Genomic DNA, 14,351 nt, shown 5'->3' with positions numbered 1-14,351 from the left:
TTGTTTGAGATTTTAAATGTATCCACAAGCGTACGGATCAGTGTAGCTACGGGTCGAACACAGGGAGAGTAGCCACTTTATTTTTTTATTTCTTTTAATAATACGAAAGTGAACCGATTAATGGTTATGATCTAATTCTAATTACCGTCCTAAAAATAACGTCCTAACCATTCGTCATCTAAGAATTTAAAGATGCAAGCCACACAATTAAAATTAAATAAATAAATAACTGAAAATAAATAACCCATGCAATTTAAAAAAAATAAAAAAAATAAAAAAAATGTTGAAATAAAAATAAAGTAAAAGAAAGGGGAAAAAGCTAGAGAGAGACTCACAAGTAGGTTTCTCTATTTAGCCCGAGGGATGCATCATAATATGAGCTTCCCTACTTGACTAGAGAGTCACTCTTACAAGGGTTACTCTACTTGGCTCTAAGGAAAGGGAGACAATTAAAATAAAAACAATAAATTGATGGTTCTATGGCTAGGAGGGGCAAAGCCAACATATACACCAGCAATGAACCTTGGGGGAAAGGGATAGCAATAATGTGACGACTGAAATTAAAATCCTAAATTAAGAAAGAAAGGGTAGTCAGAAGAGGGAATGAGAGGGGGGAGCATGGTTTTAAGTATCGGTGCGTATCGTGCCGTGTCGGCCGATACATATCCGTATCGGTAGGCATCGGCACGATACATACCAATACGTATCATGAAAATTTTAAAACCCTTATGTATCGATACGTATCCTACGATACGCACCGATACGCACCGATACACCACCGATACGCACCGATACTCACCGATACGTACCGATACTCTGTGAAAAATTCAAAATTAAAGTGAAATGTACTTTTCGGTATGTATCGGTACGTATCGGTATGTATCGATGCGTATCGGTATGTATCGACCGATACACATCGATACGGTCATAAAATGGCCAAAATGGGTAATTTTTTAGAAAAACATAATTTTTTGAGGTGTTTTTGTTCCAAAGTTGCTGCCAACCATTTTTCTCTCTAACTAAAGTGGAAATCAAGGTTGAGAACAAGGATTTTACATTTATGGGACAATTACAAACCTTGGATTCTTAGTGCGATACTCTCAATTTACTGTTTATGCATAATACATATTATATATAACTTTTTTTAACTATTTTTTTATGCAAATGTGTATAAAAAAGTGTTTCCTATCCATTTATGTGCGTATATTTAGCGTATCTTAGCGTATCTCCAATACGATATGATACCCTCCGATATGTATCTTAATTTTGGCCGACCGATACGACGACCGATACCGATACTTTAATCCTTGGGGGGGAGAAAAGACTATTGAGGGAGCCTACTTACTTTAATCAATGCTTAAACTTGAAAGCTTGGGTGATTTGAGATACTACTAGTACTAAAAACCAGATCTGGAATAAACCAAATATGAAATTTCTAATATTAGAGAAAACAAATCTTAAAAAAAAAACTGAACTTGAAAAAAAAAAATGTTCCACGGCTCGTGATCTTGTCATCTAGATCTAAGCCTAGAACTATAACTTTAAAAATTACAATTCAATTGCATAAATCATAAACATAAAAGGCTGAATAAGAATAAAAGAGTGCTTGCATTAATTGACATAAAAAACTATTATAAAAGTGATTAAAGGAAAAATAGAGAAGAACTAAAACTAAAGAGTGAGAGAGGGAGAGAGAGAAGAAAACTAAGCATAAACTAGAAAATAAACTAAGGGGAATCATAAAATAAGAGTGGGGAGGAAGGGGCTTTTATAGGGTTTTTTCTTCTTGCCTCCTTCCTTCTACAAGTCTTCTTTAAAAAAAGAAAAAATTAAATTAAATTAAATCTTGGTAAAAATCCTCATTCTCTGAGATATTGTATGAGGAAAAAGAGAATCTGATTCCAAAATTAACAAATTCTATTATTTCCTTACAATATTCACCAATATCTTGCAATCTTGATTAAATCAGAAAGGAATCTCTGTATAGCATCTTCAAGATCTTGTGAGGTGGCAAGGAGAGAAAATAATCTTTAGGATTTTGAAGGAGGGAGGATGTGGTACCAATGAGTGGGTCCCACCTTTGGACTGGTTCTTGATCCACTTTAAGCACTTTCTCTTGTAGACTTGGGAACTAAAACAAAAACAAGAAAAATAATAGTACTATCCAAAGTGGGGTAAAATGTACTCTTATATCCCTAAGATTTCACACATTATTGTGCTTATCAGTTGGGCATTGAATAGGCACACCTAATTACTAAAGCATGTTTAGCTAATTTATGTGTTTTGCTCATAATTGGGTTAATCCATTGGTCAGGCAGTGTGGGCCCACCTCCATGGGGTCTGTGTTCATTAATCCATCACTATGTGTGTTGAAACATACAGTAGAGGTGTTTCGGGGAATCTAGGATGTAGCCCTGCCCCCACACATAGTTAATCGATTTAGAGCAGATATAAGGTCTCCAGACGATGCAACCAACAGATGGTCTTGTCTAGCTAGTTGGATCAGTTGGTTGCTCCAACTGTGCTCATTTGACTGGGATCCTTCCCAATATTGGTTCCACAGGTCTTGGAACTTTTGTGAGGGGTCAGTGTCTATTGAGTAGGATTGCCATCATATTTAAAATGGGAAATGGGTGGAATCCTTAAGGTTAGGAACATACCCTTTAGACCTTAGAGATTTGAACCCTTACCAGTTTGCTGGACACCTACTGCATTGACAAGTAGGATCATTTGTCCCTTTCAATAGAAAACTATAGTGATCCAAAAGTCACTGGTACTATATATGTCCGGTGAATCATCTATTACCTTACAAAGTCAGTTAAATTTGGGCACGGGTGTAACCATGGTTTTAAGTATCTCCGATATCGATACGATACCCTCCGATACGTATCTTAAATTTAGCCGACCGATACGATACACATCGATACGATACATGAAATTTTTAAAATCCTTTCGTATCGATATATCCTACAATACATACTGATATGCATCAATACACCACCAATACACATCGATACGATACGATATGCCTCGATACGACTATGAAAATTATAAAATTGAGGTAAAATGTACGTTTCGGTATGTATTGGTACGTATCGGTGAGTATCGATATGTATCGATCGGTACGTATAGGTATATATTGACACGTATCGGTGAGTATCGATATATATCGGTACGTATCAGTGAGTATCAATACGTATCGGTATGTATCGATTGGTACGTATCGGTCATATAATTGCCAAGATGGTAATTTTTCAAAAAACACGATTTTTTGAAGGGTTTTTGTTCTAAAGTTGCTGTCAGCCATATTTCTCTTTAACTAAAGTGGAAATCAAAGTTGAGAATACAGATTTTACATTTATGGGACAACTACAAACCTTGAATTCTTAGTACGATACCCTCAATTTAGTGTTTATGCATAATACATGTTATCAATAGCTTTTTTTAACAAACTCTTTATGCAAAAGTGTTTAAAAAAAATGTTTCCTATCCATTTATGTGTTTATCTTTAATGTATCTTAGTGTATCTCCGATACGATACGATACTCTCCGATATGTATCTTAATTTTGGCCGACCGATACGACGATCGATACCGATACTTTAATCCTTGGGTGTAACACTACTCCCCTTGTGGAGATATCACTATTGACATTCTCCGCCAAAGAGCCAGTGAGTTAATACAAAAAAAAAATTGGTTACTTAATGATAAGACAAAAAGGGAGACTTACGGGACCAGGTCAATGGCATCAACCACTCACTAGAGATGTGGAAGCACGTGGGTTGGCATTAAACCAGCAAGAAAAAATTAGCAATAGAGCTAGCAAAAGCCAGTGGCAGCAATAGGCACAAGAGAAACTAGTGGAGACCATTGGTAGGTTGCAGCAATGCTGGGTAGGGCCAATGACAACGAGAAGTGGTCACGCAAGGTTGGCGGGGCCAAGCGTTAGGTGCAAATGGGCAACGAAAGTCAAGGGTGCCAAGTGCAAGGGCCAAAAGGGTAGCTAACGATGATTGAAAAGGTCAAGATAGTGGCCGATTGGGAGCGCAAGGGCTAGACAACGGCTGGAGAAAATCGATATGGTCCAGATGGCCAACAATGAGCAGCGGACAGTGGAGGTCCATGGAGCCATGTGAGTTAGCAGGTTAGCCAATTACAGAGTAAGGGAGACCAGAACCTCTTATGTTTGAGTGGTCTATCCCACCTGGGTTCTGATCCAAATTTGAGAACAAGAGAATAAGAGTGATTCGGCTTGTCAAGAATGACATAAGCTTTTCTCATTTATAGAGAGGATAAAGGATAACAATTAAGGAAAGAAAACTTAAGGCTGAGTCAAAATTCTATTCACAATCTAATCATAACCCTTATCCTTTACAATTAATTATATGATACGTATCTAATTATGCATTCCCAAACAACAATTGCCTATTGCAATTGGTGAGTTGTGCACATAAGGCCCACACTCACCAAGATATCTTGAGTTTGAGCCTCCTGGCTATTATCTACTTTCCTTCCCTACCTATGAAAAAAACAATTATGCATTCCCATAATAGAGCAACAAGCAATAAAGTAATTTTCAAAATCTCCTATTAATCTAATGAGACATAATGTGATTCATCAAAAGCACATATCCATCTTTTCCATGATTCACAAAGATCAAGACACTTGTATAACAATTAAATCATTCTGCCACTCAGTTTACGGGAAAAAAAATCACAATCAATTAACATTTGTGCAAGCGGGAGTCTCTGATGATAAGAAAAAAAATGCGTAAGGATGTGAATGTCCTTTTGTAAGCATAGATTTTCCATGGCTAAATGTGGATTTAGGCAACTCACTTCCTAGTACACTACAACTGATCAGGTTGCCAAGTAAAATGAATACCTCATACACACGACTGAATCCATGCTGGTCATTCCATATTTGTTGGTAGTGTCGTGAAAAACCTAAAAACAAGATCCTACCAGTATATCACGCTGGGTAGTTTACAAATGCTACAAAAGTTCCATCACAAGGAACAAGATTTGTCCGACCTAATGGGAGTCTATATATTCAACTTAGTGTCTAAAGAATGAATTACTGCACTTGACCCGCCATTATACGTAATTGTCTCAGCACATTTGATGCCGCTGATGCCCTAGCTTCCCTGGGGTTAGCCTGTACATCCCCACCACAAGGACAATCAAAGTCCACTCCTTTCACTATTACATTGGCACGGTAGCCGCCTACAAAATGTATTAACCAACCACATTAATGTAGATGCAGCAAAACTACAAGTTGTGGCAATCAGATAGAAAATTAGAAGGTAATCGGTAATCTTTGAATAATGATGACTAGTATGATGCGAGAGAAGACAGATCTATATTCAACTTCTTTCTTATATTGGAGTAACATACCACCTGATGGAGATAAACTATATCTTGGTAATAGCCAGTTGTTCTGTTGGCATATAGCATCCAACTCCTGCCAAGAGAAAATATTTAATCAGAACTGACCAAGAATAAAGCTGTAATTATTATAGTCCACCTGAAAAGTACACACACCCCGAATTATTTTAAAAAAATTCACTGCAAAACCAATATACTGACAGAAAAGTGGGAGCTCAGGGAGCCATTTAAGAAACTTCTCTTCCATCAACAGAAACTAAATTTTCTACATAGAGCCAAAGACAATTGTACAAGAAGACTGAAGGACCTCTTTGAGATGTGATACAGACCATGTAACAAGACACATAAAAAGAGTAGTATCACAAATACTAAAAATGAGTAAAAAATGGTGTGAATTGGAAATGTCCTGCTCTCTCTCTCTCTCCTCACATGAAATGACATTTCTGCCCCATATTTACAAAATCATTGCGTGGCCTCTCATTGGTGCATTCCCCTATGCCGCTTCCTCAGAGAACCCTCTACCATAAAGGTAATTTAGCATTTGTTTTTCTAATTTGTATCTCCGCATATATTTTCATCTCTCTCTTCCCTCTTCCTTCAGCCAATACTGGCTTTCCATATCTTCCTTGGGAGAATTTGTCACCGAATACGATAAATGAGAATAACAGACATAACAGTCAACTGTCCAACAAATACTGTGGATTTCCAATTCTAACAGCGTAATATTTCATTTAATAAAAATGAATTTATAGTGTGAAAATCTGTCTTCGTGTTTTGGAACTTGAACCAAAACTTGACAATCAGAGCTGCAAATCTGTGCAGCATTCCAAGAAAAAGATGGCACTCTCAGAAGTTGAAAACACAGTAAAGAGGTGTCCCTTGAGAGAACATATATCAAATCAACCTGATCAGATGACCACACAAACTCGATAATCGGACTTTAGATCAGACGTTAGTCCTTTTAGCTCCCAATGTATGTAAGGGTCTTGAGAGATCAGTAACCCCCAGTGTTGTCCCTTAAAGCTACAATAAAACGAGACCATATAGCACAGGAATATGAAAACCAGATTTGAGATCAAACCCAAATTAGAACTGTAGGAGGGGTAGCCTGCGGTTGGAGATGGAGGGTTCAGAATGGGGTCAGATATGGGTCGATGGTAAGCTCTAGGGTGCTAAGGAAAACCCCCCAATATCTTTGGAAGTTGATAGTCAGATTGGGAGATACAAGGGTTCTTGATTTCAGAAGTTTAATAAAGGAAAGTTACAGAACCTGTTGAAGAGAATCCAGCCAACAGATGGGGCCCTTCTTCTGGTCGAGTCCCTCCTTTGGGATGTCCACTAAAACCGCAAAAGGGTTCTTCAATCAGGTTGCAGGATATGGAGATCCAGATGCAGGCTCAGACCTCAAATATGGAAACTGTAGTGATCTTCAGCAGCAGCTGCAGCCAGAGGGCTTTGACTGGCACCAAACAGAAGTCAAGTGAAGTCCTTGAGGCCTTGAACAAACCCTGAAAGGGCTGTTGAATCTGAGTTCAAAGATGGGAGATAACAGCCTTCGAGCTCGCTCTCCAGGAGTCCTTCAGAGCAAGAAATAAGCTTGTAACTGAACAGATAATAACCTCTGGATATGGAGGGGTAGTTATGGAGTGATAGGAGTGTTAGGAGGGAAGGAAGGGTATTTCGGTGGGTGCTGAGGGTGGGGTATTGGACTATCTGAGTCCTTGGGTATCTCACCCGCAGTCTTCTCAACTAATGTAAGCCTTTCTCAGGGAATTAGTTGCAGCAGCAATAATTTATTTATTTATTTTTTTATTCATACGTAAGTAAAAAGCTTCCAATAATCAACCATATATATAGGCTGATACTAGACCAATCCCAACTAGGAAAGGTTTAAACAATTTAGGATAGTAACAAGAAGTTAGTTTCCTAATATAACTACAACTAAAACAAATAACAAATTGACCCTACCTCCCACACTAGCTCTTTCAATGAAGAGAAATATCACTGCTTTTTATGTACTTGTAGGTTTTCCCTCTATGACCTGATTTTTCCCATGCCCCTTTCCCCTGCGGCGGCCTTCGCCGTTGGCCCCACTCCCTCCTAAGACAGCTGCCTACCCCCCCTCTGCTCCTCTAGCCTCTCCCCCCTACTCTCCCCTCTCAGCCTTCCTCACCTAAGCGCTGCTTCACAACCTCCTGTCGACTTGGTATCTCGGACCTCCGGTCCTTCGAAGATGCCTTTACCCTCTAGTCTGAACAAGTTCTTGATGCTCGTGCCGCCTGTCTCTGATGATGGAACTGATATTCTACTACCTTGCCCACACGCCACTACTGCGCTTCAGGCCTTCACGCTACTCCATGCGAGGGATCTCTCTCTCTAGCTTTCCAGGCTGGATGTTCACCTACCTCTGAGCCGTTTAATCCATCCTCTCCCACTTACCTCCCTCCTTTGCTTCCTCTCCCTGCCGTTTCTGCCTCCTTAGCCAAATCCCTAATTTCCTCCCCTCTCTCACGTCCTCCTTTAAACCCTTCTACTTCTGTCTCAACCCATTTGGTTCGGACCGCCCATGAATCACCTTTCATTCCTTTGAACCAATTACTTCCCGTGCAACTACTTAATAAATTCTCCAAATTTCCCTCAAACCATCCTCTTTACCCAAGGAACCAGTTCAACCCGAACTCCTTAGAATCCTCCCACTAACTCCATTTCCCTGCCCGACCCAACCACATCATCCATCCACAACCCACGACCTCCTTCCTCCTCACCTAACTCTCCTATTGTTTTTCCTCTGAGTTCTGATCAATTCTCTCCCAGTTTGAAGCCGAGGAGTTTAATCATTGCCGCCCATCGCTTGACGTCGATAAACACTTCGCCTACCCTCGCCCGCCTCATGTTGCTTCTGCTTCTCTTAAAGAAGACTACCCTGACGATCTGGTCCTCTTGACCAGCCATTCTCATGATTCTACTACAGCCTCGACCTTGGAAGGTTTCTCTTCGAATTCCAGGAATTCATAGACTAAGCCTACAACTAGTGATTTTGTGCTTCTAGAACCCAACAACATGCTACCGCCGGCCTTGGAAGGCCCCGTCGCCCCTCCCCCGTGTCAGCTGGCACCTCTTGTGCTCACCACTCTGAACACAGACACTACTACTACTTCTCATTCTAGCTCTAATGCAGATACGGCTGCCCTTTCTTGGTTGGACCAGCATGACCGACTTTGGAAGCCAAGAGCCAAGAAGAACCGGTCCAGCCCAGGGTTTTGGTCCAACAAGGGTTGGAAATAAAATTAGTAGTTTACTTAGTATTTTAGTTCATGTTTTTATTTTTCAGATTTGAACGTAGGAGTAGGATTTACTTCCTTGCTTTGGTTTCTTTTTTATAGTTGTTTCCTAGTTTAAGCTAGTTTTCATTTCAGTTAAGTTTCTAATTTCATGTTCCTATTTTCCTATATATTAGTTGTAATCGATTGAAGATTTAGAGAGCGATTTTGATTATTGAATGAAGTGTGATTCTCCTTTCCCCCCTCTCTACTCTGATTTCCCCTCCCTTCCCTAAGGGTTCTCCATCAAGCCCCTTAGGCTCCCCTCCTCTATGGACACGGCACACCCTTCATCGACCCCTTTGGGTGCCTACGATGGTCCTATGCAGGCCTCTCCTGCAGCAGCCTTGGAAGATTTCCCTGAAGCCTTGCAACTGCCCCTTGCTACCTCCCCTAACCTGCTTGGTCCCCCCTTCTAAAACCTCCACTATCACCACTATCTTACCTGACCTCCCCACCCCCTCCCTTGGGTCAATCGGCATCCCTACTCCCCTCCCCCCTCCCCTCCCCCTCCAAAGCCCCACCCCATTGCTCTGTCTCCATCCACCAAAAAAAAAAGAAAGGCACCACCACCACCACTAGGTCCTCCTCCAGAACCAAGACCACTGCACTCACTCCCTCCCCCATCATTAGGTATAGCTGTAGGCCCCCTTTTGCTCGTCACTCTCATTCCAAGACCCCCTGCTCCTCGAAGCATCTGTTGCCCACCACCCTATTTCCCAATGATCCCTTAGACAATCTGGAATGTTCAAGGTCTTAATTCCTCGTCCAAGCAAGTTGACATCCGGTCCCATATTCGTTCCTCCCATACCAATCTCTGCTCTCTTCTTAAAACTCGGATTCTTGATGCTAATGCCCCTTGGATTGCTTCCTCCATTGCCCCTTCTTGGTTTTTTATTTCTAACTATCTCCATAACTTAATTGGCAGAATCTAGATTCTCTGGGATCCCTCTTCCCTCCACATCTTTGCCCAATCCATCCATCCTCCAGCTCCCATCTTCCGGCTCCCTCATTTGCTTCCTCTCCATCTATGCCCACAACTGTGCATCCTTTAGGCTTCCTCTGGTCCGACCTGCTCTCCTTTGCCCCCCCCATGGGATCCAGCCCCTGGAGAATTGTGGGAGACTTCAACGTTATTCGCTTTAGTCATAAGTAACATGGGGATAACTGCATTGACTCCTAGGCGGCGAACTCCTTTAATGGGTTCATTGATGACCTTAACCTCATTGATCTAGGATAGTCGGGGGTCAAGCTCTCCTGGCACAACAGAAGATCTGGTAACCTTCGTGTTGCAAGCTTGATAGGGCCTTGTCAATAAAGCTTGGATTAATTCCTTCCCCGTCCTGCCATGCCTGCTTTGGTCTCCCAAGGATCTTTGACCATAGCCTTATCTCCATCCATGTCCTCCCCTTCCGCTCGTTTAGCCCAAAGCCATTCAAGTTCTTTGACATGTGGTCTTCTCACCTGATTTTCTCCCTATTGTCCAAAGTGATTAGTGCATTCCTATTCCCGGCTCCTCTCCTCTCATTGCCTTTGCCAAAAAGCTCAAGAATGTCAAAATAGCTCTTAAGCTCTGAAACTCTTCCACCTTCAGCAACATCTCCTCCCATGTTTCCTATTGTCGTGACAAACTCCACTCTATCCAATCCAAAATCTAATTTGAGCTCCTTAACCTTGAGCTTGCCGCGGAAGAAAAAGTCATTGCCTCTGACCTCTATTTGCATCTGGCTCAAGACGAGAGCTTTCTCCGCCAAAAAGCTTGTATCAAATGGCTAGACCTTGGTGACTTTAATTCTGCATATTCACATCGCTCTCTTAAATCCAGAAACAATGCCAACACCATCCCCAAACTTATTTCCTCTTCCGAAAACGAGATCATCAACCCTAAGGGTATCGAATCTAAAGTTGTCTCTCACTTCCATGGGATCTTTCTCCCACCCCCTCTCCCCCTCCCCTCCCCTCCCCTCCCCTTACAACCTCCTCAACAAACATCCCGGATGAGCTCCTCCCTTCCCTCCAATCCATTCCCTCCAATGATGAAATTCTCTCGGCTATCCTTTCCCATAAAGTCAATAAAAACTCCGGCCCGAACGGTTTTACTATGGGATTCTTCTCCTCCTGCTGGAATATCATTCATAACAACCTCATTTTTGCAGTCTAGAGTTTTTCCTTCAACGCCAGCCAGATCAGTGGAATCAATCATACCTTTCTTTGCCTCATACCCAAAAAAGATGGCATAGCTTCTATTAATGATTTCAAGACCATTTCTCCATGTAATCTTCTTTACAAGGTTATTGCCAAAATCCTCGCCAGTAGGATTTATAAATTCATCAACTCTCTCGTGAGCTCTAATCAATCCGCCTTCATCGTTGGAAGGAGCATTGCGGATAATATCATCTTTTGCAACGAGATTATCCACGGTTTTGACCGTAATCCCATTCTCCTATTGCCCTCCTCAAAATTGTCATTCACAAGGTGTTCGACACGCTAAGCGGGAACTTTATCTCAAAAGTTCTGCTCCACATGTCCCTCCCCGCCTCCTTTGTCCACTGGGTGCACTCTTGTATCTCCTCCCCTCGATTCTCTATCTTGGTTAATGGAAGCCCGATAAGCTACTTCCCATCTGGGCGTGGCATTCGGCAAGGATGCCCCTATCCCTTTTTCTCTTCTCCCCATCTCTAGAAGTTCTATCTTGTTCCATTCAATCTGCTACCGACCATCATCTCATATACCTTATTCTGAAATGCAAATCCCTTCTCTCTAATCTTGCTTTTTCCAATGACATCATGATCTTCTCCAAGGCTAACCCCCTCTCCATCTCCACTATCATGTCTTCCTTTCATTCCTTTAAAACTCTCTTGGGTCTCAGTATTAACCTCCTCAAGTCGAGCCTTTTCCTCTCTGGTGTTTCTTCTGAGTCTCAAGCCCTTCTCGGGATCACGGGATTCTCTCTAGGATCCTTTCTTATCAAATACTTGGGTCTCCCTCTCATCTCCTCCTAGTTTTCTTCCCATCATTGCTTCCCAATACTTGACCTTCTGAGAAAGAGGTTCTAGCTTTGGAAAGGAAAGCTACTCTCCTATGCTAGCCATCTCACCCTCATCAGATTGGTTCTTCAGTCCATATACCTCTACTGGTCTAGCATTTTTGTCCTCCCTGCCTCCACGATCCATTGAAGGACTCTTCTTCTCCTTCCTCTAGAAGGGCTTTAATTCCTCTAAGTTTCTCCGACCTCTCTGTTAGGAAAAGGTTTGCCTCCCCGAGGCTAAAGGAGGTCTGGGGCTTAAAAGAATTAAAGAGGTTAATCCTATGGGCGTCATCAAGGTCATCTGAAAAATTGTGTCTAAGAAGAAAAGTATCTGGGTTGATGGGATTCATTTGTCCCCACTCAACCACAACTCTCTCTGGCCAGCTCCTTTCCCTCCTGATGCTTCTTGGATCTAGAAAAAATTCTCAGCCTCAAACCCATTGCTCTCAATGCCATCTCCTTCACTATTGGAAATGGCCAGTCCACCTCCCTTTAGATGGACCCCTAGCACCCTTCGGGCATCTTGTCCTACCTGATCAATCCTAGGACTACTTACTCTTCTGGTTTCCCCAAATTTGCTTCTATCTCCCTTATATTATCTCGGCCTCCCCCTCCCTCCCCCCTTTGGCTGACCTTTGGTCCTCCCTCCCTCCGCTCCCTCTGGACATAGAGGAAGGGAAGACAAATGCAGTTGGCTACCCTCTTCCAATGGGATTTTCTCCTCCGCCATTGTTTGGTCCTTTGTCAGACCCTCTGGTCTTGTGGTTCCTTGGCACAATCTCGTCTGGTTCAAGGGCCTCACCCTCCCTCCCCCCTTTGGCTGACCTTTGGTCGTCCCTCCCTCCGCTCCCTCTGGGCATAGAGAAAGGGAAGACAAATGCACTTGGCTACCCTCTTCCAATGGGATTTTCTCCTCCGCCGTTGTTTGGTCCTTTGTCAGACCCTCTGGTCTTGTGGTTCCTTGGCACAATCTCGTCTGATTCAAGGGCCATATCCTTCGCCATAGCTTCCTATCTGGCAATGCCTCTCCAACTGCCTCCCTACCCAATCCTTCCTCATTTAATGCCACATCCCCACCAATCCCTCCTACTGTCTCTACCCCCAGGGTTCTGAGGACATCCTCACTTCTTTTCATGCCTCCTCTCTTCCTTCGTCTGGAAACATGTCCTCTCTAGATGTTAGCCCTCCAACAGACTCATTCTCCCTTTTGATAGGGAATGGATCTGGATAAACATGACCTTTGCGGGCTCCTCCATTTGTGACACCATCGGTAAGATTGCTTTTTGTGCAACCATAAATCACCTCTGGATGGAGTACCAAAAACCCCCTGCTACACCACAGCGTCAATTTAACAACAAGGGTAAAGGAATTTTGGGAGAAGCACCCAAGAGTAGTGGGCAACGACAGTGCTTCAAGTGTCGCGGGTTTGGTCACTTCTCTAGAGAGTATCCCAATAGGAATCTTTATGTGGGAGAGCAAACCCCTGAAGAAGGTGACCAAAAGGGTTTTCAGGACCATAAATATGAGGACCATAGACCAGATGAGACCATATCTGATGAGGACACCGAGCAGGCCGGTGACCTCAAAACATTTGGAGATGGTCCTCTAACTCTCGCTCTCCAGACAAGATTTGGAAAGCCATCTACTTTGATGTTACCTCCAAAATCCAATCCCTTCATGCACCCTATCCCAAACTCCCTTAGGAACAGACATATTTGCCTCCTGGAACTTGCAGGTTAATACCATCTCCCACCCTTGATGTCCCCCTCCAAATCCCTCATCCCCCCCTTTTTTTGGCTGTATCCCTTTGGTCTTGATAGATTGGTTTAGGTTGCTGCTTTGATATATTTTCTCCCCCCTGGGTTGACTTTTCCTTGTCGGCTTAAGCCTTTCCTCCCCCCTTCTTCCTTTTGTATATTTTTCTCTCCTTGGTAATGAATTTGTTTATTAAAAAAAAAAAATTATAACAACTAACTTGCCGCTAACAAACTAACACTTTCCTATTCTAACTGAAACTGATCCTTAACTCCTATAAGTACTTAAGAAACTTCCAAATATAACCCAACAAGACTCAGGTTACATTGGACCGAAATGGGCAGCCAGCTCAGCCCAAATCTGACTGGTTCAAGAAGGACTAATGCTGGCCAGCTGTCCGGTCTTCAGTCTTCTTCTTCCTTCTTTGGTAAGAGATGCCAAATCTAGGATGATCTACATCAAGTTATGGTTGCCACTGTACATCAGCCAATTACAAGGGCGTCAAGGGTGTAACCCAGTGCATGAGGCTCCCACCACTGCAAGGCCTGGGGAGGGTCATATGTATACAGCCTTACCCCCGCTTCGCGGAGAGGCTGTTTCCCAACTCAAACCCGCGACCACTAGATGTTCAAGGGAAGTAATAATTAAAACCTAAATCCAAACCACAAGATGTGCACCATATGCCATGACACCCTGTTAATAGATATCACATTATCCCTGTGAATTAACTGATTATTAAACTCAATACAACCAGATTAGAAATTAAGGGAAGAATTTTGATAACTCTTATCTTCTGAACCAAATCCCAGTAAATTTCAGGCAAGTATCCCCCGGGATCAGTGCAATCAAATAAAACAGAAAT

At 42.4% G+C, this 14,351-nt stretch overlaps 1 protein-coding gene across 2 annotated transcripts in view; it reads right to left on the bottom strand.

Annotated features, from left to right (window-relative positions):
- Positions 1-4,751: 4,751 nt before the first annotated feature.
- Positions 4,752-14,351, bottom strand: part of LOC122084072 — a 65,681-nt gene continuing 56,081 nt past the window's right edge. Inside the window, exons 10-11 of one of the 2 annotated variants that reach the window (XM_042652108.1) lie at positions 5,399-5,462; positions 4,752-5,224 (exon numbers count right to left, since the gene is read on the bottom strand). In XM_042652108.1, the coding sequence (XP_042508042.1) occupies positions 5,076-5,224; positions 5,399-5,462 (213 nt within the window). In that variant the 3' untranslated portion in view covers positions 4,752-5,075. Of the gene's footprint in view, positions 5,225-5,395; positions 5,463-14,351 lie in introns of both variants that reach the window. The other variant, XM_042652107.1, reaches the window with a different exon arrangement.

Source organism: Macadamia integrifolia, chromosome 7 (assembly GCF_013358625.1).
Source record: "Macadamia integrifolia cultivar HAES 741 chromosome 7, SCU_Mint_v3, whole genome shotgun sequence".
NCBI lineage: Eukaryota > Viridiplantae > Streptophyta > Magnoliopsida > Proteales > Proteaceae > Macadamia > Macadamia integrifolia.
This window is presented reverse-complemented; position numbering and strand designations above follow the sequence as displayed.